This window comes from Cynoglossus semilaevis, chromosome 13 (assembly GCF_000523025.1).
Source record: "Cynoglossus semilaevis isolate Cse_v1.0 chromosome 13, Cse_v1.0, whole genome shotgun sequence".
NCBI classification, from domain to species: Eukaryota; Metazoa; Chordata; class Actinopteri; order Pleuronectiformes; family Cynoglossidae; genus Cynoglossus; species Cynoglossus semilaevis.
In genome coordinates this window covers 13,081,607-13,106,227 of record NC_024319.1, presented here as the reverse complement: position 1 = coordinate 13,106,227, position 24,621 = coordinate 13,081,607, and the positions used below count along the sequence as shown (strand labels likewise).

The following is a 24,621-nucleotide window of genomic DNA, read 5'->3' as shown; positions in this document are numbered from 1 at the left end:
CCCACCTAAAGAACGAGAGGTGCAGTTTGTATTGCACTATATGACAAACAGTAACTTACTGAGACACAGATTAACTGAAATCAAGAAATTAGGGAATCCAAAAGAAATTCCCAGGCTCTATGGAGCTTGATGGGATGTGAGAAATTAGGGGAATACAGCCGGTACAAGTGTGCTAATGCACTGAGGGATTGCTCACATTAATTACACATTTTGCTACTGCTTGTGGAATGAATAATTATGCACAAATGACAGACCAAAAAGTTGGCTCATGCGAGGGCTTCTATGTCAGCAGCTTTCTGTTTACCTTTTCCACAGCCTCATTCTTCTCCAGTGGTCTGGGAGTGTCAGATGAAGAGGAAAGGGCCTTTGAGGAACTGGAACAGGCATATGTCATGACAGACAGCCGGCTTGCAGTGAGAAAGATGTCAAAGGGGATGAAGTTGAGGTTCTTGGTGATGGTGGATTTCTGGGAGGGCCTAGCAATGCAGTGATGGCTGGCTCCACTCTGTTGCTCTATTTGGACGATGCGTATGCGTGCACTGTCGCTGCCAAAGCCACTGTCCTGACCTGTTCCACTGTGACGTGACTGTGACTGGGAGTCAACACCAGCCCCTCGGTCTTGAGGCCCATGTTTTTGCTCATGCTTGCAAACCTAAAACACAGGAACAAACTGTGAGGTGTTGTTTACAATTGTGTGTTTTTGTAAAGACACAGCAACGTGTATTTTTCAAAACTGTGCAAGGTCACATCATCATTGTATGCGTTGTTGTTCTTACACAAGGAGAATTGGCATCCTACAAGCTTCATGAACTCTAGAACATTGAAAGATCGACCTTGGAGTGGACATCTGGGGCTCATTAAGTCCTGACATGCATGAGAAGATGGTCAGGTCTTCTGTGCTGCCTGCAGCAGCAGGTTTGTCATAGAAGTCGCCAGTGATTTGTTTGCTGACCCAAATGTGTTTTCAATAACAAGCAAAAGGAAAAAAAGACGGAATGACTTGGAGTCTTTACATAATTACTGTGTCTCTCCTAAAATATGAGCCTATTGTGACTATTATTTGTACTGATCAGTAGCTCAAATTGTGTGCAAATCCATCACACATGCACATGTGCATGGAGAACTGCTACCTGTGTAACTAAACAAAACTGCACAAAACTTTATAAATATGACACACATAAGACTTCCATTTTCACTAAAACAAACTGCCCTATTTCAAACCAAACCAATATGTGTTCTTCACATTACAGAAGGGGGTTTGGAGCATCAAATAGAAAAGGATAAAAGCCTTTGTCCTCTTTTTTTTGGAGGAAAATTTGTTTTCATGTTTGGGTCCAGGCATTACAAAAGACCCAAACCAAATAACTTGCGAAATTGAGACCATGGACAAATTGGCCAAAGAAGGAGAGCATCACATAACCACAGAGACACTAAAGGCGTGCTTTGGGCTTTTTCTGTGGTCTAAATATCATTTCTCACTTCTTGTAAAATAGGAAAAGTCTTCAGAGAAGAACCTCACCCCTGCAAATAGAATTGTTTTATCCATTGACTGTGGTATTGTGTATGAAACTGATGAAATTTTACGCTTGGCATTAAGTAACCAATATCAGGAGTCTTCCAAACATTGTGGCAATAAAAGGCTTTCAGTGACAGATGTTATAAATGAATATGAGGTGGTTGCTTGGTTTCAAAAAACAATAAAACAGAGGTTTTTGATCTGCTACTAAGGCATGCAAATCTCTGAGACAATAAGGAAGCTGCCACTGATTCCCACTGGACAGGAGAGATACAAACATGTGAAACCAGGGGCCAAAAACGCTGACGTAGTTTCAATACTTTGGGGTAAAATAAAAAGGAGAAACTTTACTCACATTGACATTAATGTGAAGAAAAGACAAGATGTGTAGAGAAAGAAGCAGAAAAGATGAGGATAAAAAGGAGAGAAGAGAATGCATAATAACACACAGTCTTGTGTGTACACTTTGAATTAATTAGTAACAATACGGTAGATTTCTGCCAGAAGAACGGAATTATAAAATGAGGAAAATAATCAGTCCTGGCAACCTTTCTGAGGGCCTTACAACAAATAATTTTACAGTAATATTGACACAGCTTTTTGGAAATGTTCTGTTCTTGATGCAGGCTTTCTAAATAATCATTCAGCTGGATTCAAACTTAGACTTTCAGGGTAAACAATAGTTTTGTGTACACTTAGCTACAGCCACTTCTTTTTATAAATAAAGTACTTACATAAAACCACATAAACCTTAAACATTACACATTTAATGGCTACGTCCTACGTCATACTTTTACACACACACACACACACACACACACACACACACACACACACACACACAACATATATGTTATAAGTTCCCTTCCTCTGTCCTTTGACCCTATGTTTCTCCTATATCCTACAGGACACAGGGTCCATTTGGCTACTGAAGCCCCGTGAAACCATTTATAATAAACTGAAAAATGTAGAAAACGTGCAGTGAGATCTCATAAGAACTAAGGTGTGTCTGGCTGTATCCCACCCTCTTCTGCCCCAACCTGCACATGGTAGCCATTATAACATGTTCTCTGACATAGCCCACTCCTTCTCTACATCACCCCCAACCCTCTCCATGAGAATTTTAAATGTATATTATTGCAGCGGTGAAGATAGTGTTTCAAGACCTCCGGGCAAATACTAAACCCACTGGCAGCACATTAGACAGAATACTTGACTTATTAGATATTTCCTATTCTAAACAGTGTCATCAAAGGCTGAGAACAAGAGCCATATAAAACACTGCAGCATGCCTGCCTGTTCTGTTCGACCGTACTCATGTGTAGGGGTTCTATAGAACTGGCTCTGCCAAACTCCTCTCCCTTCACTGCCCTAATGAGGACAGGATGTGTGTACTCCTTCTTTGTAGAAATGTAAGATTTTCCAAGCAATGGGGAGGGAAGAGAAGGCAAAAAGGGCATGGACCTGTCTCCATGTGTGTTGTGTTAAGTTGGTGAAACTTGTGTTGAGGTAAGGAGGTATTTGAAAAAGGTACTTGGCAAAGGGAAAATGTCCACTCCGAGGAGCGCCCCGCGTTGAAAGGGACAAATAAGCTGCACAGCAGCTGGGAAAGAGACTGAGCCAGGAGAAACTGCCAGAAACTCTTTATGCTTCTCTTGTCTCTCTTCCCAGGCCCAGGCTTTACACATGCATTTACAATTACAGCAAATACCCCGTCTTCTTTTTAACCACCACTACTAAGAGAGTGCCCCCTAAGCAAATTCTTGGGCTATATTTAGATGTGCTTACAAGTGGAATAATGGGTAATGGGGAGCAGTATTGGGGGGTGTAGATGAAAGAAATAATGAAAGAAAAAAAAAACACTGCACGGTTCTCATAGTTTGAATTAAAACATGCAAACAACACATAGAGGGAAGCTTAACACACGTGACGTACGTCACTACCTCAGGGTTTGATCTCAGCTTGAGTTTTAAAACCCACAAGTGGATCTTCCTCATTGGACCTGGGCTTAGTTACAGGCTAACGGTGCTCACACATAAAAAAAAATACTTACAGAAAAACATAAACCTGTGGCTCCACAGTGTAAAGACATTTAACGTTCCGCCAATTTATCCACTGACAGGGGGAAATAAATTCACAAAATAAACATGTACTATAACTACTGCCTTGCTTCCTGCAAAAATCCCCCTTTCCAATGATTACTTTGTGTTATACTATATAATGGCTGCACTAAAGCAGTATTTCCAGATCCCAATGCAATCCTTCTCCGGACTAGGTTGATCATGATCTTGAAAGCGCAAATGCACACGCACACATACCACCCCCACCTCTCATACCCCATCCAACTCCCATCCACCCCTTCCCACAGCCCCCACCCTAGTGGACAAGTCATGAAGTCATCCCCTCGGAGTCTCTAGGAAGAAAATTCTGGAAAATGGAGGATAATCCCCAAAGTGTGAAACCGTGGGTCTTCCAAGTGCCAATCATATCACAGCGCATCTGTGCAACTTCTGACCCCAATTTCTGTCAGTGTAACTCGGAACAGCTTTGCTAAAGTAAGGCTAATATGTGGAAGCAAATGTCACATCATCCAAATGCCACCCGTTTACGGTGTTGGCCTGCTTGTTAAATATGACAACATAGCTTTTAAATCTGAACACCACATATGCAGCTGATTGCTTCCAGATGATTGAAAACAAGGTTGAAATCCAGGTTCAGAGATCAGGGGAAACTGGATTCTATTTTATAAATGTATGGGAATCCATAGTAGTTGGTAGGAAAAATTATAATGAATACAGTCAAAGTAGCATAGGTGACTATAATTTATTGTATTAAAGTCCAAGTGAAAACCACATATCCCCAATGAAGACTTAATCCATACAAATTGTAGAACCACAGCTTCCTGTATGTCAGTTTTTGTTGAAGTGCAGAATCTACTGAGCAGAAAAAAGTGTACTTAAGGTTTCAGAGGTTCTTTATATGCACCAATCACATTTGGACATCACTGTACGCCTGCAGATCATTTTTGTCTTGGAAAAACCTGTGTATTGAGCAAAACAGGGGTGTGGACCCCTGCAATAGATGAGAAAAATCTGATCACTGGATGATAGAATCATCTAATAAAAAAGAAAAACAATTACAGATGAAGAATTTATCATTTAAGTTGCCTTCCTTCTAATTTGATGTTGTTCTTACAGTCCTCCTTAAAACAATGCAGTTGTGCATTTCAAATATTATTAGGTCAACACACTTTACATTTCTGATGCCAAATTCTGGCCCAGAGTCACGGCTCTATGGTTCATCGTTCTGCAACATAACTATTTACACTAAATATAGAGGTCTAAAATTCTCACAAGTGTGGTGTGTAAAAAGGGCAAATAAACAGCAAGAATAAGAGAAAAAATCAGCCATGATCTTTAAATGTCACAACTTGAGCCAAGAATGACCTTCATTAGAAATACTGAATTTCTTGACAACGGTTTGTAGAAATACAAGTGCAGACATGCACAATAAATACAACTGCATAGCATCATCGCTAATCTGTGTCCATGACATAATCAGCAGTACAGCAGAAAGGGAAGCTTGGCTGTGTGACATTAGATATTTCACTTACTGTTGGAGACACATTATGACTGAAATAAGGAAAACTATTCCTTAAGTGTTGAGTGAGAGAGGTCACAAACTTGACAGGATTAGAGAATTATGAAGAAAAAAAAAAGAGTTGTCACTGAGAGCCAGAAATAAATTACAGGCAGAAACCTAACTATGTCATGTCGTATTCCAAATAAAACAAGTTTCAGCACATGTGTTACATTTTCGTTTCTGGGTGTCAACTTAAAATGTTCCTTACATAGTGGAATATATGCCTGTTTTTTTACTTGAAGAGATATGGCAGTATCAATAAAATGAAAACAAGCTGCAATCAATAGCAGCACATGAAAGAAATGGCGCTAAAGGAAGCTGTGCATGTTGAAGCATTGTTTACACTTTTTCAGAACCTTTTTTCCCATGTTCTTTTGCAGCTCCTGTTGAATTTCCTTTTAACCACAGGGTAGGTCAGTTTACTTAATCTTTCTGACAGAACTATGGAGTTGAGCCTTTTGCCCACAGGATGCATGAATGGAAATTGACTTCTGTATCTTGACATTGTCAGATGTTGCGGGTTAGGCCCCCACTGTGCTACCCACTATTGTTTACCAGAGCCATAAAACTGATAGCAGGCCTCTGTGCCTTTGTGCCTGTGGAAGAAAACCTCAATACAGCAATACCTCACGTTAATCGAAAATAATAACAATAATACTTAACCAAATGCCATAATTTACCCTCTGGTTTGTTGTGGAGAACAGAGGGGGGAAGGCATTCATAAAATGGAGTCACCCTTCTTTGTATGCCACTAAAGGGGCATCAAAGGCAAGTCATTTAATACTCACAACTTTGTTTCAATAACAAAGACAACCTGCTATGCACTTCGGCTGAACCACAACAAAGCAGCAATGGTGGGTCGCGACCTGGGTTTGCAAATGGATGCCGAGTGACTGTCAAGTGTACTTCAAACACAGTGTACTCTGGGCGCCAAGTGGGGCCGTTTTAACAAGCTCCCTCTGCCAAGTAATGCTAGTCCGTGGCTTCTTCTGGGTTTTATTGCATGTTTTTAAAAAGAGCATCAGCGACAATATCCTGCACGTTTGTACTCCTGCTTACACCCAGAGAGTCTTTTCCCTGGGTGTTCTCCGCCTAGCCGAGATTTGGACAGCATTAGATAAATGTGGGAATAGTTTGCATACTATGTCAGAGACTGATTCCCATGATGCTACTTGACATACAAGAAGGGAAAGTGATCATCTGGGCGACAAAAAAAAAAAAAAAAAATAGATGCATGTTTACATTCCTGGAGCTTTGAATCAGTTGGAAATCTTTCCTTCCGGAAAGGTCATCTGCAGAAGAAGTGAGGAGAGGAGAGCCAGAGATGGTGTAAATAAAAGAAACCCTCCCAAAACACATTTTAAAAAAGGAGGGCCAAACTTAGACAAAGAACCATAGATGCAGGTATTATATTTTTGTTTTTTCAGTTGCTTATGGTTTGAAAAATCCCTGGCTCAAAAACAAAAGATGCAAAATGATAAAGGTTTAGAGAATGAAAAGAAAAACGGTGAAAAGAGCGGGTTAATGTTGTCCATATGGAGAACCTCAGCAAGCAGCACAACAAAAATCTGGCTCTGGTAGCAGTTGTGGCCAAAGACTCTGTTTTATAATTGATTAAACTTCAAAAACTGTTTTCTCCTCGGCCTGCACACGACATTAGTTTACTTGCAAATATTTTGGCACGAAAAGAATGCAGATTTTCTTTGCTTAGTGAAACAGAAGTGTATCCAGAGCTTTGACATTTAGCAGGCTTTAGTGTTGTGCTCAACACATTGCATTTAACACCAAGGCCTTCCCAGTACGACTGTGTAGGCCTTTAGAACCACTCGCCAAACCCACAGTGCCCCAAACCTAATCTGTGGCAATCAAGAATGATTTAAAGGTCTGACAGACACCACCCTTTATGCTCAACGGGAGACTTATTGCGTCAGTCGTTCGCAACAGATCCACCAACCTAAACCAAAACCCTGATCCAGATCCACTAGTCAAATCCAACAGTTTGGTTTGGGGGTGACTGTGAGGACATGCAGGAATTATTCCATATCACTGGAAGAACACTGGCTGTTTGTATAAGCAGGAAGCAGTAAAGTTGTATTAGTCATTCAAGGAAGTGTATAAAAATGCCAGAAGACAATTCCTAGATTAATACCATGACCGTGTTAGTGAAAACAAACAGCAGGGAAAAGTGTCCTGAACACCACGCTGTTATTTCAGAAATGATACACAGACTTAGGCTGCTCGTCCGACAAAACTCTTGGCTGAAACAGGATACTGCTGAATAGACTCTATCACCAAACATTTCTTTCATTTACGATAAACAAGATAACGTCCATGTGCTAAACACAGCCGGCTGCAAGAAAATAACAAAGCTGAAGTTTTGACTGAGGTGATTTCAAATGTGCACATGACCGATTAATGGATGTCCTGTTGTACGTAACAGGACAGCTGCAATCTGACTCTCAACATTTTATTTGGCCACTAATTAAATTAAGATGAAGCCCAGATGCTTTAATTAGAAGACATGCTATGATGAAAAAAGTAAAAGTGAATGAGACACAGAAGCAGCCTGGGGTCTGTCTTTATTGCTGTGGTCCTGGCTTTCACAACTGCAAAGTCATCACCAGAATATTCTGGTATGAGGTAAAGGATCACTGGCTCTCATTAAGTGTCACCATAGATACTCTGTTTTGAGATTTGCACAAAGGTGATTTTTCTAATCCTATCTGATGTTTACAAAAAGCCAAGTGAGAGGAGGGGTTGATGTTTGACAGGACTATGTTGTCAGGTTTGAAGTATGCATACAGACTCCACTAAACTCAATTCACTATATAAAATGAAAAGGGCTTCAGAGAAGGTGTATACAAAGTCTGGCCCAGGGAGCAATCACCACCCTTGAACAGAGCATGTGGTCCTACTAGACTTGTGATCTCAGACCATCTACTGAGATGGGCAAAGATAAAGTGAAGATTATGACGACTCTGACCATGACATAAATCCAGGACTATATACTGTTCACTGGTTGTGATATTGCATCTGACATTAAAAATAACCTTCTGTGCTTAAGGGCAACACCACAGCTCTTGAGCGTGCACAGTGAGAAAACACAGATTTAGACAAAATGCTAAGAACTAGCGTAATCATCATGTTTCAGCCTGGCCCTCAACATCAATCATCTTCTCCAACCTAACATCATTAGCTTTGGCATTATGTTTTCAAACGACAAACAACAAAAGAGACTTCAAACTGCATTGTCTTCAGCGTGGACTCGGCAGTTCACCAAACCAGACGTCTGAGAGACTTCAAAAAGCAGCAGAGATGCATTTCATTAGGTCATGGAGAGTCTTCTGAAACTGCCTGCGCTGCCTGGCGGCCATGTCTGTTTTCTCTGCTTTAGTAACAAGGTCATGGAGAAACAGCAACAGCAAGGTAAACAACATTGACCTGAGTTGAGATGAGGCTGCTTGCAGCAGGGCGAGGGTGGAAGGTGTAGAGTTGAGGAGGGCAGATGAACTCCAGGTGGTCTGCAGAACACTGGCAGTGATCAACTGCAACTGTGATCAACTCGTGATTTCAACTAGACATACTTGAAAGCAAACACCAGACTGTATGGATATAGGCATACACGAGGACAACTGTGAACATGTGCACAGGAGAATACAAATGCACAGAAAATTCAAAGAGCGGCGTGAAGACAAGAACAATCCTGGCTTGGTGTCTATTTACAGAGCTCAAATTAGAAGAACAGGGCTGAAGTAATCTTCCTTTAATTTCTCCTTGGATGTGCTCCCAGGACTGACTGAGACAAAAGGCTCTTATGTGCTTTATGTTTAGTTCTCAAAGGAGAATGATGCAAGACCCCCTGTCCCCTCATTTTGGTTTGGCGGAGGGGTCCCAATAATGGGGGACACAGAGGACAAGGGTTAAGGACATATTTTTATTCAATAGAAAAGGATTAAACTCCTTAACATAAAATTCAGCTGTGCACAAAAAATGTGAACGAAATATTGTGGCTGGACAAGAACATTTCAGGTCATCTTTGCAGGAAATAAAAACACGTTAGGTGTTTTGTCACACAACAGTTAAAATAGGATTTAAACAGAGTTAAAGGGGGTTAAGGCGCCTCAGAAGATGTAGACTGCCAGGCTCCTTCACAACACATCCAGTTTTTTCCCCCCTTTTCATAAAGAGGAACTGAAATTCAAAACATATTGGAATAATGATTGAAAAATTGTGTTTGTGTCCTTTCACATGCACACCTGATCAGATGGAGCAACCCAGAAGTGACAAATTAAACCAGGTGAGTTCCAAAACCAGAAGTACTTGACCATCCCATACATCAGAGCTGTGTTTCACTAAGGTTTCATATGACTCCCCAGTACCTCAGTACTGTATGTACATATGTCATTGTCTGGGCTTCACGTGGCTGTGGCTTTGACTGGTGAAAGAGCAAGTCATGAGACCAGGGCATCAAACATTACACGTTCATTTTTTAAATATTACATATTTCACTTTCAACCTGTTTGCTAAAATAATAAAATAGATAAATTGAACAGCCTAATGAAACTTATCTGTTAATGTGAGGATTTGAAAGGATCTATAGTAAAAGGAGCTACTGTTTATTGTTATAGTCAGACATGTACTTACACGTATGCACACAAGTACTAAAATGCAGGCTTAAGAAAGATAACCTCATATTCACCTCACACCTATTCTGGGTTGATGACACAGGTGTAGGTGTATTTAAACAAGTGTGTACAAATATGACTGTACAAGCCAACCTCATATGCCCTGCATGTATTTGCTCTAGAGTGTGTGACCTTGTTTTCCCTGCAGGCAAAGAAAAGGAGAGGAAACAAGGTCTCCTGACTCCTCCTCACCTGAGTCGACATCCGACCCCTGGGTTCACGTCGGGGGCCTGACTCCTTCTCCTCAAAGGCGCCGTTTGTTTCACATTTCTAATCAGATTCCAACCGTTGTGATTTTTATCTGGAGTTTTCACGCCAATTTTGGCTAAACAGAATGGGGACCCAGCAAATTCAGCTGCTACTGATCTTGAGACAATTAGAGTTATTTGAGGGGTCACTTTAAGAATGTGTCACAGTTTTGTTTTTGTTTTTTTTTTTAAAGCTAGCCGTGGCTGCGGTGACTTGTTATGACTGGCTGTCAGTTAACAGGTTGTTCGCACAGGATGGTCAGTGAGACGAGAACAAAGAAGGTGAGATGAATCTGAAATGAAATGAAGGGGAATGAGATGAGTGGCTGAGAACATTGCGTTTAACACGCGACAACAAGGTTTACCTAATCAATACGAGACACAAAATGGAAAAAGAGAGGACTGTGCAAGAAGGCTTATTTAAAATCTGCTCTGCAGGAACAGGAGAGGTCAGGGTACAGGGTATAGAAGGCTGGTTAGGAGGTAACCTTCTCAGAAATGTTAGCTCCCTCTTTCATGAAGAAAATACTTGACACGTACCCAGAATTCAGAGCAAACACTGGACTTAGACTTTTCTTTTTCCCACTGAGTCATGTCTCATCTCCCAACATTTTTCTCCAATTCTCATTCCTCTTTTGCATTCAGTTATCATTTGTCCAATTGTCCACAACCTCTGCCCTGCTGCTTTTCCACCATGACTCTGAACCGTCTCCCTGTTTCTGTTGGCCAGCAGAGTTCGTAAGTGCTCCTCAGACACCTCGCTGTCTTGAAGAGATCAGAAGTCAAGACGCAAAGCTCTTTTCTCAAAGCTCAACAGCTCAACAAAACAATACGAGACACTCATTACAAATGAGGAGCGGCCTTGGAAAAGTTTTACTGTAAACATACAAAGACGAGGATTCTGCCTTCACCAAGCCAAGCTTGTCAACAACACCGGGGATTTAGACAAGCTTTTTTTATGTGCTTTCAGCATTCTGACTAATGCTTCTACATAAATGAGAAATAAGGGGAGCAGGATAGGTCACAAGGATCCCACAATGTAACATTTAGTAGCACTGGGATAAAAGACTGAAGCAACCTTTTCCTTTTTCTTTCTTTCAAGCTGTGGTCTATAAGGGTTAGGACGAGGCCATATGTGGTGTGTGTTTTGCTGAAAGTGTTGCTTTTCAGTGTGGAGACAGAAAACATTTGAAAAGCTGTAATTCTTTATCTCATTTCTATGCTTGTCTTTAACATTATTCAAAAACTAAAATACTCAGAGCCTTTACAGCCAAAAAGATGTCTAAACTGTAATTCTGTGTGTGCTGTGTGCACATTTTGCACGAAAAAGACGTGTCAGTGAAAACTGCTGCTGCTTTTCCAGAAACCCAAAAACTGCTGTCCAAACCCACTGACAAACCATAGCAGCTACTGACCAGTGTTCTCGTGCCTACTGTAAATTCACTATTCTGCGTGGCTCCTAATCTAAACCTCTAAATGCGGTGTCTCACAAGCCTTTAATAAGACTGCTGCCTGTGTGCCTCCTCAGCACCGGACAAAGAGCAGACAACAATGCAAAAGTATGACAAGACCGCAATCCACACCCACAGATATGTAATAGCACATAAATGTCATGTAACACACTGTCAAACTGGATCTGACTCTAGCGGAAGAATCGTCTCCACTGTCAGTCACTATGATCACTTGTCAGCTCCGGATACACCAAGAGTTTTCCAACCAAAAAAAAAAGGAAGAGGATGAAGTGAGTGATAAAGGAGTGAGTGAAAAGACAGGTTTGATGACAGCCACTCAAGAAAAATAGAACAAAATGTGATACACACACAGGATTTGCAATAGAGAAGTTAGTAATTTGGAGAGTAACGTTTTAAGTAAATTATATCTACTTTTATTATATCTTTTTTTTTTTGTACAAAACTACCCAAAATTGGAGCACGGAACAACCACTTTCTTCATCGTTTGGTCCCTCTTCAATATTCTTGGACACAGAACTTGACAGGGTCTCAGCATTAAATTGATGTGTGGCTTGCTATATACACTCAGTGACAATGACTTTCTAAAGTTGACCAAGGTCCAATGACACGTCTGTCACTGAAACATTACACTAGCTTATATTAAAATAAATGTTAAAGATCTAGTAAATGGTTTCATTGTTATTTATGTGTGACAGCTTTTCATCTGGAAACATTGATTGTGAATGAGGAAGGAAGGAAGAAATGGCAGAAAAGGAAGGAAAAAGGAGATAAGGCAGGTATGGGTGAGTGAGAGCTTGGTTTTTTTTACCCATTTGTGTTCACTTAAAACTCTAATTCTGAGTTTCCTGAGATGCTAAATACTTCATCCCTAACTTGGGTACTACCTTACCATGTGCGTTTGTGTGTGCACTGGCATCGCTGAGTGTGTGCATGAGAATTATAGGAAGTCTAAAGCCCTGTTTCCCATGCGTGTAATCATCCCAGGATGAGGTGGAGGATGAAGCAGAGCGGGACTTCCCCCTTCACCAGAGGGTATTTTCCTCTCACACTGTGGTACTAGCACATGGCTGACCCGAACTGCCTCCGTGTGTTTGTGTCAGTGAGTGTGTAAGAAACAAGAGAGAGGGAGAGAGGGAGAGAGAGTGAAAGAGTGAGAGAGAGTGAAAGAGTGAGAGAGAGAGGGAAAGAAAGAAAGAGAGAGTTGAGAGAAACTTGTTTTTTAAATATTCTCTCATTTTCCTCTTTACCAGTTTACTAAAATACCCCAAAAGCTTGTCATTATGGCAAGTTAATAACAGGCAGATACTGGTGCCAACAATAAGAACTCTGTGCTGTAAATCAGCAAAAAGAGATGGATTTTAGTGAGGTGGCAAATAAGAGAATGACATGTTAGTAGAGGAAGATGTGGAGGATTAAAGAGATGAGAAAAGCAATGAGAAGCTACTTTTTTATCCCACAAATTTATTTTCTTACTCTCTTTTTTCCCCAGAACAAATTAGATCTAAGCAGATCTGAGACCAGCATACAAACAACTACACACAACCAGACACTGGGGTCAGCAGATCAATAGGAGAGCAACATCACCGATTTGACTCTCATATTAGAGACCTCAGAAGGTTATCTTCAGAGTAAATGAAAGAAGAATATATACACATAAGTATGTGTGGAGCTTATATGTTTCACAGTTGCCAGGTCACAGTACTACTGAAGGAACAAGGTCAGTAGTGAGAGCTGTTCCCTCCTGCATTCAAAGATATGACCACCTGCTGCCTGGTCTAAACGCAGTCTCACTTTATCCTCATTAATGTGAACCCAAAATCTACTGTGATGAAGTAGGACTGTATTGAACTTGGACTAACTCTGAGGTAAACATCCTAATAATGCAATGATTTAAGGAGCAACAAATTAACTTCCTGAATGCTCTGAAGTCAAGCTCCATTTACTTTCCATCTCAGTCACGATTTACGTAGGTTGAGGTCAAGAGGTCCTGAAAACAAGAACCAACAAATCCAACTGCCTGAAACATTGGCAGCTAAAGCTACAGTGTGATAAAAAATAAAATTTTAACTAATAAGCAGAAGAACAAAAACACCCCTGAGGTATCCTCTGTATCTAAGAAGATGACACAGATGTAAAGGACTACAATATCATAATGGTAACACTCTAGAAGGTGCCATAATAAAGGAGGTTAACTGATATGATGAAAAGTGCATCGACCAAAGACTCGTGTCTGGCCTCACCGTTTAATGCTGAACATTCCATGAAAGTGGTTTATCAAAGCCAAGACTGTTTTCCCAGCACAAGATAGCAAACATTACAACTTTAGAAAGTGCAACAATAGTTCTGGAAATGAGGTGTGCAGTTCTGTAAATAATGCATTTTTCAGGGTCACAGATGTACGCGTGTGATGAGAGATGCTAATACAGTACAGCGGAATGAAATGGAAACGACTGAAATCACGCACATCTTGCACACATTGCCCACGCGCCTGGCTTGCCTTAACCCTGCCAGGGAACCCAAAAGCCCCTAAAAAACAAATTCATTAACCCAGACAATAAAACACAGCTGTGAGTGGTAATGGAACTGTTTGAAATCTGCACAGAATCTGTTCAAGCTCTACAGAAAGTTCTCAAAAAAAAAAATAAGAAAAGAAAAAAAGAATCCCAGGAACCAAAACCAGTTTAAAGAAGAGAGGAAAATCTTGAATTAAGTAAAATGAGTAAAGGGGTAGCATTTGATTTTTTTTCCATTACTGGGGACAGTGTTGAACGTGACAGCTGAGATACTTCAGCTTAGAACAACAAAAACAATTTCTTTGCCCCAGATGGTGGAAATTCGAGATTTGTTTTTAATTAAATCCTTTGAACAGAGCGAACGAGAGGAAGTACAAACAGAACTGTCAAATTCTATAAGTTTAACAAAAAAGGTAAAAGGAAAACAGATTCATACTATTGTGAATACGAGGATTGCAGCCTGCACAACATGAATACACCTTTACCTGCTCCAAACAGTCAGAACATGTGCTGTACTAATATTACTGCAGGGCAATCTGTCAAATGTGTTTGTAGGGGGTCCACAGACTGTTTGCTGAAGTGAGCAACGAGAGGAGCCCACCTTAGGAGCTGAGTCTGAGCTTGGAAGCGCTGAGTGCTGTAGTTACAGCCACTAGAGGGCTCTGCAGCTTGAGGAATGAGCTTCTGCAGACAGAACACGCCACACCAAACCATGTCTTACTCACACTCACCTCACTTACTGTTGGACAGACACATATGTTGAAGACCTTTGGTTGATAGATTAATGTACAGATAGGTTCACAAAGAAACTAAAATGCACAGATTTTGTGTTTGAAAACACATCACTGTGTGATGAGTTAATAAGATCAAAATCACACTCAAACTGATTCTTATGATTCTGTGATACTTTAAGAATTGAAATGAACGAAAAGAGTGGGAGCATCACACAAAATTAAATATAAATTAGTTGAAGTAGGAAGAAAGTAGGACGAACCCTAGCGACAGTTGATGATAGTTTCAGTCCAAACCTACTTACATTTTACAGATGCAGAACCTTCACGTAAACCACTTCAATAACCTGATATGAATATTTAGACGAGTGGTTTCCATAGGTTTCCAAGCAACTGTAGGACTATTGTACAGCGCCCTCTGCCCCCACAATGACACCTTTATAGCTGTTGCACACACTGCTAAAAAACAAAAGAAAAAAAATTTCAAACATTCTCATTGAACAAAAAAATGAATAAAATTAGAAATTAGTGCATTAGGGAGTTGAAAGTCAATTTCCATGCTGCGTCTCAAGCAATAATCCCCAACCCCCTGCGGAGTTGGGTCGGAAATGCACCAAAAACTAAGCAGTTAATATCACAACACAACAATTTCCCCTAACCCTCAGCTTCTCACTGCTTTGAACTGTGTGTGAGTGAACTGTGTAAAGCGAGAAAAAGTGCTTCATTGACTTTGCCTTGAAAAATAACTCAATCCAAATGAAATGACCTTTCTTAAATTGAGACCCCCCCCCCATTTTTTCACATACCCTTGCCAGTGGACCTCCCAGAATAACTGATGAAGTTTCTCATCCTGCCTTAAACCTGGATGAACTCTCTGAAGCCGTTAGCTACACCTCGACAGAATCAAGCCATGAATCATTACAAGTCAGAGTGAGGGTTCGGTGATCGCCCAAAATCAAGACCAGATGCACAACAGCTACCTCCTAAAGAATGATTTTATCAGGGAATAAATTAAAGTAATCAGCAAACTAATAGTCATTAACCTATTAAAACCTACAGACCTCCACGAGTTTGGAAGCCCACATGTTCAAGTACATTTCAAGATAATTCCCAGTGTTTGATTTCATTTGTGATAGACAGGAATAGTATTTGAAATGTTATTTTCTCATTAGAAAGTCTTATCCAGAGCCACTTTTTGATACACATTGGAGCACACAAAGCACTGGTTGACTAAAAGTTCTGTTATTTTTACATTGCTTTTCTTTGATATTGGTGTATAGCAGTGGTTGGCCTTAACCACAAACTAAAAGGTTATTTATATTTGTTTAGAGAAAAAATGTTCTGTTCTACTCACTAATACCTCTCCTAATTACAGGGTCTTCGACAACATCCTCTCTTCTCAGTCGCTCTGTTAAGACTCCCATCTCCACCAAAGCTGATAAATATTTTTATATTGTCTTCCATTAGAAGCTTTATTAAGCAGTCAGACCGGGCCATTGGCGCCTGGGAGCTCCCTGTTCTGTAAACAATGGGAAGGGCTTTGAAAGCTGCAGCTGAGCACAGTGCAGTAAACTAAGGCTACATTAGAGAGAACTGTCTCACTCTCAGTGAGTAAATATTTAAATCTGTTAAGATTTACACAAAGTACTCAGGGGCAATGTATACAGACAGGACTGATGTCGATTCCCTGGTAAAAAAAAAAATGAATATGCGTTAATCAGCGAGAGTGAGTTATTGTCATTGATGCACAGCACACAATGACATTTGTCATCTTAGTGAACAGAGGGCACAAGCTGAGCTCCTGGGAAGCAGTATGTAGGGACTGTGCCATGCTCAGTGCATCTCAGTAGTACCTGGTGACTGGTGGATTCAAACCTGCAACTCCAGACTACTAGGACCCCAATTAACACGGAAGGAAGAGAGATTGGTTGGTTGGTTTTCTATTTGTTTTGAATATGTTAATGTTTTAGTTGAGATATAGAAGAAACACTTCATCTGATATGGAAATGAAATACCTCTGTTAAAAGCACCTTATTTGTTTAATTTATGTTTGCTTACCAAACATTTATGTGCTTTTTTTTAAATAAAACCTTGCAATACACATTTAAATTAATCATAAAGTTGGCTCAAAATAATTTCATTCATGGCCATTTACCCAAAAAATAATGCAATTATCACAATAAAACCTTTAATGGTGCCTAGCATTTTAAAATGCTAATTACACTGGACTATGTCAAGTGACTTTCCTCAAGTTGTGTAAAAAACCTACTATGGCATGGGAACAAGGAGATGTGTTTCTTCATGTGTACTTACAGTGTGTGTGTTATACAGTATTTGTTGACTGCAGTATTTACCTCAGGACTTTTCTTAGGACCTTCTACTCCCACCACATTGTCTCTGAGAAGTTGCTGGAGGAGCTGCACCTGCCCGATGCTGAGGTAGAGATCCAGGCTGCTGGTCACGTTCACCTCCAGAGAGTGACCACAAACCACCACCTCCTGGACAAGAAGAGAAATGGAGCAATTGGTGCAATCGAATATGAATATGCTTTTCAAACATAGTTTTTCAAATTAAATTTGTAGTTAGTAGTGTATGCTGATGATTTCTGGGTATTTAAACAAAGAATATATACAGTGTATATATATATGTATTTTATAATATAACAGTTGGTTCAAGATTAGGTTCAAGGTCAGGGCAATTAATGTGGCTGGCTGATCTTTTTTATAGTTAAGATTACGGTAAATGTCTAGGGATGGCATTTTGTCTGTGTGCTCAGAAAACGTGTGTGTGTGTTTGTTTGTAGGCATGCACGTGTTAGTGCGGACTATGGATTATCTGTTGTGCATTGTCAGGGGGCATGTTAGCGTGGTGGGACAAAGAATCAAAGAGGCAGGAAGTCTCAGCCAGCTGTGGCAGAAAACATCAGCTGTATAAGCAGAAAGGTTTGAACTTTGCAGGTCAAAAGCAGACAAGCTGAGGGACTCCTAATGAGAACTTTACTGTACACTAGGAGGCAAACATCAGCACTTTTAATAACTAATCCAAGTACTTTTTAAACAAAAAATATACTATAAAGAGCCTATTATATAACTGAAAAATAATTTTTGTTTTGTTTTTTTAAATATTTAATTTGAAATCAAACTGCTCTATTCAGGATAAAGAGAAATAGAATATTGTGCAACAACAGCTGTGTTGATGCTGACCTCTGTCTGTCCAGTGTCAGGAGAGGAACTCTTGCTGAAGATGATGGCTGGAGCGGCTGTGACTCGGACAGAAAAGTCAGTCAGGATTGGTGTCAGGATGGCCCGGCGTTCCTGGTGTCTCTTAATACTGTGAAGAGACAGAATAAAGGATTGCAGTTTTAAACCAGGACTAATTAGTTATAACCATACATTATATTTGTGTAGAAAAACATGTCTTTGATGATGTTTCATTAGCAGGGATTTTGGATCTAAAAGTGTCATGTAGTTGTTGAAGCTGCTTCAGCAACCTTAGCTGCCTTTAAGAAAAGGACAGCTAAAGATAGTAAAAACATTTGATTGTAATAATTTGTGGGAATGATGATAGATAAATCTTCTGAGGGTTCCACCACTTCTAAGGTTCATTTGGGTGACCTTATAGGAGGCTTTCACCTAAATCTGAAAATATATATTGACATTTATTTTAAATAATTCAATTTATGGTGTATAAGAAAACATGAACAAATCTTCATCCAAATGTCTTCAGATTATTGAGTTTAAATTAACTAACAGGAGCAGAGTTCAGAAACTGATCTAAATGTGCTGTATTGCATGAGTAAATCAATATTTTGTTTCTTTCTAGCTATCACTACCGAATGTTTCAGATGGTAGCAAAACTGCTACTAGGGGAAAATCTGGTCTGGAGCCCTGTGACTTCCTTTGATTGGGAAATCTTTTTCAGATCTGTCCCATCTGCCTTAGGCTAAAGTCAACACAGTACAGTCAAAACCACAGAATGTTTACAACTGAGCTATTGTTATGGCCTGAGCTGACAAGCAGCTTTTTAAAATGTATTCTGGCTTTTTAAACTCAAAGCAGTCAGATGACAAGCTGAGCTCAAAATAAAAGACTTCAGATTTGATTTTTCAACTCATCGATGAAACGTTTCTGCTCTAACACATCTTGGTTGCATGCATGAGTGGGTTTGAAAGAAAAGAAAGAAACAGGAAAAAGAGAGCGAGTGACACACACACACACACACAGAAAGAAAGAGAGAGAGAGAGAGAGAGAGAGAGAGAGATTATTTGACAACTTTTAATTGGGAACACCCTTAAGTTGTATACATAAGATCAAGCTGATACCTTCCCCCATCAGCTCTTTACATTTCACTAATGTTCATTCCCACAATCAGGTCATATTTGTGGGAACATTTGTTAGCAGTAAAACAAATATACAAGTGGGCTTTATAAGGTGGTGTTAATTGCCACATCTGTTGCTATTAAAACAATCAAAGTGCTGCTGCTTCCAATATTTATCGCTGGGCAGGATTATGAAAAGCTCTGTTTCTAGGTGGCCTTGAGTACAGTATTTAAGCAGAACCAATATCATATTCACTCCTGCTACACAAATGTGCATTACCAGTGCCCTTAAGGGATTATTTTCTGACACATTTCTATGCGTAGAGCGCCTGATGGAGGCCTAATTTGGAGGTCAAATGATCTGTGGGACCAATTGGTGTTGGCTAATCTCCCCTCAGACATGGATTGAAACAACAAGTGTCTTGTTGCAGCAGACAGGTGCTATCATTCACCAGCAGGACTAAGAGGTGCGAGTCTCGGCTTACTGTACCAGTAACACGGGGGCCTCTGCCTACGCTGCAGGACTCAATGTGTCTGAGTGCGTGCACCTTTGAACGATGGGATGCAACAAAACAAACATGTGAAAAGAAAGGATACAATGTGCACAGTGAGTTGAGATATCAGTGGCAAAAATGAAAAAAAAAGAGGAAGGCCTGTGCAGGGTGGCTGACAGGACGAAAGATGAGAGTTCACCGCTCCCTGACGCAGACACAGACAGAGAGTCTACACAATACACACTGTGACGAGGACAGATCCTGTCAGTGGATCCACCGTACTGGAATTTCCTAACCAAAACCTCAGGAAGCCGACTGAGGCCACTACAGATCCGCAAACAGTGGTCGTGACCCTCAAAAAACCCGTAGAGTGAATTTTTGACAGAAGGGGGTGAGGTGGAGTTGTCATTGTAGCGGAGGAAAAGGTGTGAACTTTGGAAGTGGTGCATGTCAAAACTAATGGCAACTGAGGTGGTGTATTCCTGTTGGGAATTGCAGCAGACAAGTAAAGCTGTGAACAAGACTTTTTTCTCCATATGTTGAAACATTCTCCATCATGTGTTCACTTGTGACCAGAGCCTGTGTGCTTAACACTGTATGTGTTAAGCACGCAGTAGTCTAGCAGGACTATTGGTATTGTTTCTGCCATAATACGGGAATAGGCAAATAAGTTACCTTAATCATGTATTTGTAATAACAATTAAAATGACCATATTGAGATAGATCACTAACCAGTGTGAATTAATCAAGACCATTTTTACCGGAAAATCTAGAGGGACATGTGGACACATATAAAATAGGTCAAGTCCGAAGTAAAATGTCAGTTCAGTATTTGGACATTCTGCAGCCCTGTTTGTGAACCCAGGATCCCACCTCTCTGCCCTTTTAAACAATCCAGCCCTTGGCAGCCGGCCCAGGCAGCAGTGTTCTCAATGACAGAGACATCCTCACAGCCAGAAACAAAGAATGTAAATGATCCAAGCAGCAGCAGTCAACTATTGGTCATATACGCCTGCCAAACTTTTAGGGTCCAGTGTTCAAAAGTGTAAGAACAACACAAAGTACACACATTGTAGCTACAAGCATTCAGGTTTGTTAATACTTGTAGTACAAATGGAGACAGGTGAGGGCAGGAAACCTTTCTACTGTTGAACACCCACAGGAGATGTGACCATTGCATTTCTCGTTTCCTCTTTCAAAATAATACAATACAATAGGGTTGTAAATGGCTTTTAAAACAACACGTGAACAAAAATGTTTGGTTTTTTTTTCTGCAAAAGCCTTATAGTCTTCATACACATTGTTCATTTCTAATGGGTTTAAACTTTATTTGTCCTTTTGTCAATGAGAAGAACCTGTAAGAATGGAGTCTTCTTCAAATACATCTTGAGTGGTTGTCACAATAAAGGATCTCGTTGCAGTCAGTGAGCTCACAGCTCAGTGTTAGTATCACTAGCAGCAGAAGTCAATTTTCCTGGAAGAGCTCCAACCACTATCACTACGTGTGTTAGTACGCGCATGTGCAAATGTAAGAAGTTAAGAAAACAGTGTAGTAATGAATATAGATGTGTGTTTCCCGTGGAAGGTGCGATTATCTGAGCTGTTCTCTGAGCTCTGCTGACCCGAAAGCTCTCAGTCTCAATCAGGCTTGTGTTGATTTTTTGCGTCGTTCTTCCACAAGACTTATTTTTAGTTGACAGGGAACAAATCTGGACTCTTTGCCTGTGATTCTGTGAGTTTTGGGCCTGTTCCCTCTCAAAACATGAGTGGGAAAAAAGGATGTGGGGCCAAGCAGGCTGTTACACTCGTGCTTGTTTTAGCTCCCGAGTCTATAAAAAAAATGACAGGGTTTGTAATTATGACTGTGCTTGAAGGCTCCATGATAGGGAGCGCAGTCAATAACCGTATGCTGCGACTAAATTAGGGATGATGAGATACATTATGGGATGTTCACAGCAGATCACACAAACAGCACCTGACAAAGGGTGTAATGATTTACACTCAGAGTAATGTGTTCAAAGCTCATAAAACTTTAGTGTTTTCCAATGTCAATTAAAGAACTCTACACTCATCCTGCGACATCTCACACTTGTAAATCACTGCAACGCACTGCCTGCAACTCTGTGTGTGTTCACAATATACAGTAAATACATGTGTCTGACTTGTTGGCAACATTAACTACATTAGCAAATGTAAAACTACTAAAATCGTGTATGGTGTTTATTACAGTGTGGCTGGTGGCAATTGTAATGATGAATTTTATCATTAGTTTATTTCATTGATTTTTGTTTCTGCATTTGCTGTTGTTTCAAATATTACTATTCTATAATTATAATTGTGCAGCCCATTCTTTTCAACCTAACAGATCCAAATGTGCTTGAGTAAGAACATGCAATGTTAACACAACTTGCTTTAACATGCAAATACTGAGGTGACCTCTGACCTGCTGGCCATGTTCCACTCCAGAGCTGGGTTCTGGGAGTTTCTCTCGTTCTCTGCTGACACACCTCCTCTGATTCCCTCCTTTTCCGGTTTGAGTTGCTCCCACTGTGCTGTTCCAATTGTAACGGACTGGATGTCGACCTGGTACTGACGGTCCTCCACTTCTGAACCTGGGTCACGCAGGATGCCGAGGTTCAACGCACGCCTGGTGAATAGAAAGGGAAAATGTTTTTTAGATCAGGTCAATTTAAAAGTCATGATGCTTACTTGAACATAAAAAAAAATCTCAGGTCAGACTAAGACTTAAACCTTCAACAAAACATTCAGGGGATTTTAATGCTTTAAAGATTCTTCATAAAGATTATATTAGATTTATTTGCACAGGCGTCCCATTGGACAGGGCTGTAGTTGATTACGGTGAAGCACATGACCCCAGGAGGAGACCAGGTAGTCTGTTATACTGATCCAGTTAAGAGGTTCTGGCACTGAGCCCAAACACTACCGACTGCTTTCTTCTCTCTGCCTGCTCAGGGGTTTAGTAACACAAGTTTCTTACAAGATGATTTATGAGCATATCAAAGTCTGTGGTACTTGAAGAGCCAGATTTAGGATGAATAATCCCACAGGCTTCAGGTGAAATAATTTGCTTTTTATAAAGTTCTGATCCATGCCAGCTTATCATTAGCAGTAAACATAGCTGAAACTCTTGGCTAGATGCCACAGTAGTGTGGAGAGTGGGGTTTTTACTGCCTTTCTTCTCTTCTGTTTTTATCAGCAGAAACACAGGGCTCGCATAGTAAACATACACTGAAATACAGTAGAAGAGATATAGAGATAAGTAAGGAATGGGTAGTGCAGCCTCAGAACTGTTACAGTGGAGTGAGTAGAATAACCCCATCAGAGCCAAGAACAAATGATGTCATCTATTTGCCTTTGAGAGACAAGATCCTGACAAATTCACAAGGCAAAGGGAATAATCAAAATTCAACATCTGCATATGACATCAGGGCTTTCGGTTCATTATGATATGTTTATTTGTGCTGGTGAATTCAAATGAGAGCTTAAATGGTATAAATAAGGGCTTAAAATGGCTACAGATGTAGTGGCAGCATGAGTAGTCCTATTTGTTTCTGCTATGTCAATGGTAATTTTCATATAGCATTTCTCCTCTTTAGCCACTCTGGAAAGGCCTCTACCAGAGCGTGATGTTATGACAATAAGCACCAAGAAGAAAAACAAAGGCAATGGGAGATCAGAGGTGCATAACTAGATTTAGCTGGATTTGTTGACATACAAACAAGTGAAACAGATCCTTAATCAACATTTGGAACCACATTTATCAACATAGCACAATATAAATCAAACCAAGAGCTCTGTAAGTTTTGGGTGGGATGTGTCAGTCTAGATTCATTAGGGCTTTTGTAACACTACCTCCATCACCCTCCCCAACTCCAAGCTGCATTTTTCACATTAAACAAACCGCAGTTACCTCATGTGCTTTCTAAATTATCTCCCAACTTCAGCTTATTTAGGAGAGTCTCTTACTCACAATCAACATAACACAGGAGTCTGCAGCCAAGTCCCTGCATTGCTGAGCTGCAGGATCATCTCCAATGACATAAATAAATATGATAAACATTTGTCTTGGTCCTGTAGCCAGTGAAAACCAGTGTGATTTAATATCACAAGACATATTTTAGCCAATCACGGGAAAAGAGAGCTTCATTTCTGACAAATGAGGAAGGGAGGAATTTTTGGAAGTTCCCCTTGGGGTGCAATAATAATTGAAGCCAGATTTTTTTTTGGTGTACATGTGAAGGGAAAACACAAGTGGTTTGAAGTATCTGATCGGTCATGTAGGAGACCACACCGCCTCCACACAGAGAAATAAGCATAGCTTCAGAAAGCATGGCACTCACTCTGTCCATCACATAGCCGACAATCTGTCATAAATAAAGAGCAAACAGGTGGAACATAACCCTCTGACTGATATGGTACATGACATGCTTTTATAACAGAGTGGTGCTGGGCATTGGTGGTGGGAATGGCTTGGATCAAGGTTTGAAAGGGAGTGTTTTTCCATCTACTACTTGGTTATACCCTTGTTCCTGGGCCAAACGTACTTTAATTGCCAAAAACGCCAGCAGTAACATTATTTTTTACGATAAAATTTTGCTATTTATAAAAATGGATCCAAAGCTTTGCCCCGTGAATGCACTCCCTAATGGCAATCATGACTATTATTTAAAAACCATGAGTGTTGTGACAACATTTAAATCCAGTTTTCCTCACGAAAAGCCACTATAGAATAATTTTACATCAGCACTAAGGTATGAGGGCAGCGATCCAACAAATTATGGTCCAACTTGAAAAGCCTCTAATTCAACCCTGTCAGTGAGAAACATGAGAAAAAAAAAAGAAAAAAAAAGATAAGGTTGTGCGTATCAAAAAAGCAAAACAAACTCTCAGGAATACAGACAAGTCACAAAATGTGGACCAACTGCAACAAGACTTCGTGTTGGCATTCTTTGTCCGCAGCTTGTTTTGGGCAGAACATGAG

At 40.3% G+C, this 24,621-nt stretch overlaps 1 protein-coding gene across 4 annotated transcripts in view; it reads right to left on the bottom strand.

The window, feature by feature from the left end:
• vps13b (vacuolar protein sorting 13 homolog B) overlaps positions 1 to 24,621 on the bottom strand; it is a 285,627-nt gene that overhangs the window by 77,081 nt on the left and 183,925 nt on the right. For 3 of the 4 annotated variants that reach the window (XM_008323736.3, XM_025061607.1, XM_025061606.1), the window contains 4 exons: positions 22,063 to 22,266; positions 18,011 to 18,137; positions 17,162 to 17,305; positions 305 to 652 (listed from right to left, as the gene is read on the bottom strand). In XM_008323736.3, coding sequence (XP_008321958.1) covers positions 305 to 652; positions 17,162 to 17,305; positions 18,011 to 18,137; positions 22,063 to 22,266 — 823 coding nt within the window. Of the gene's footprint in view, positions 1 to 304; positions 653 to 10,271; positions 10,385 to 17,161; positions 17,306 to 18,010; positions 18,138 to 22,062; positions 22,267 to 24,621 lie in introns of those variants that run through there. The other variant, XM_025061608.1, reaches the window with a different exon arrangement.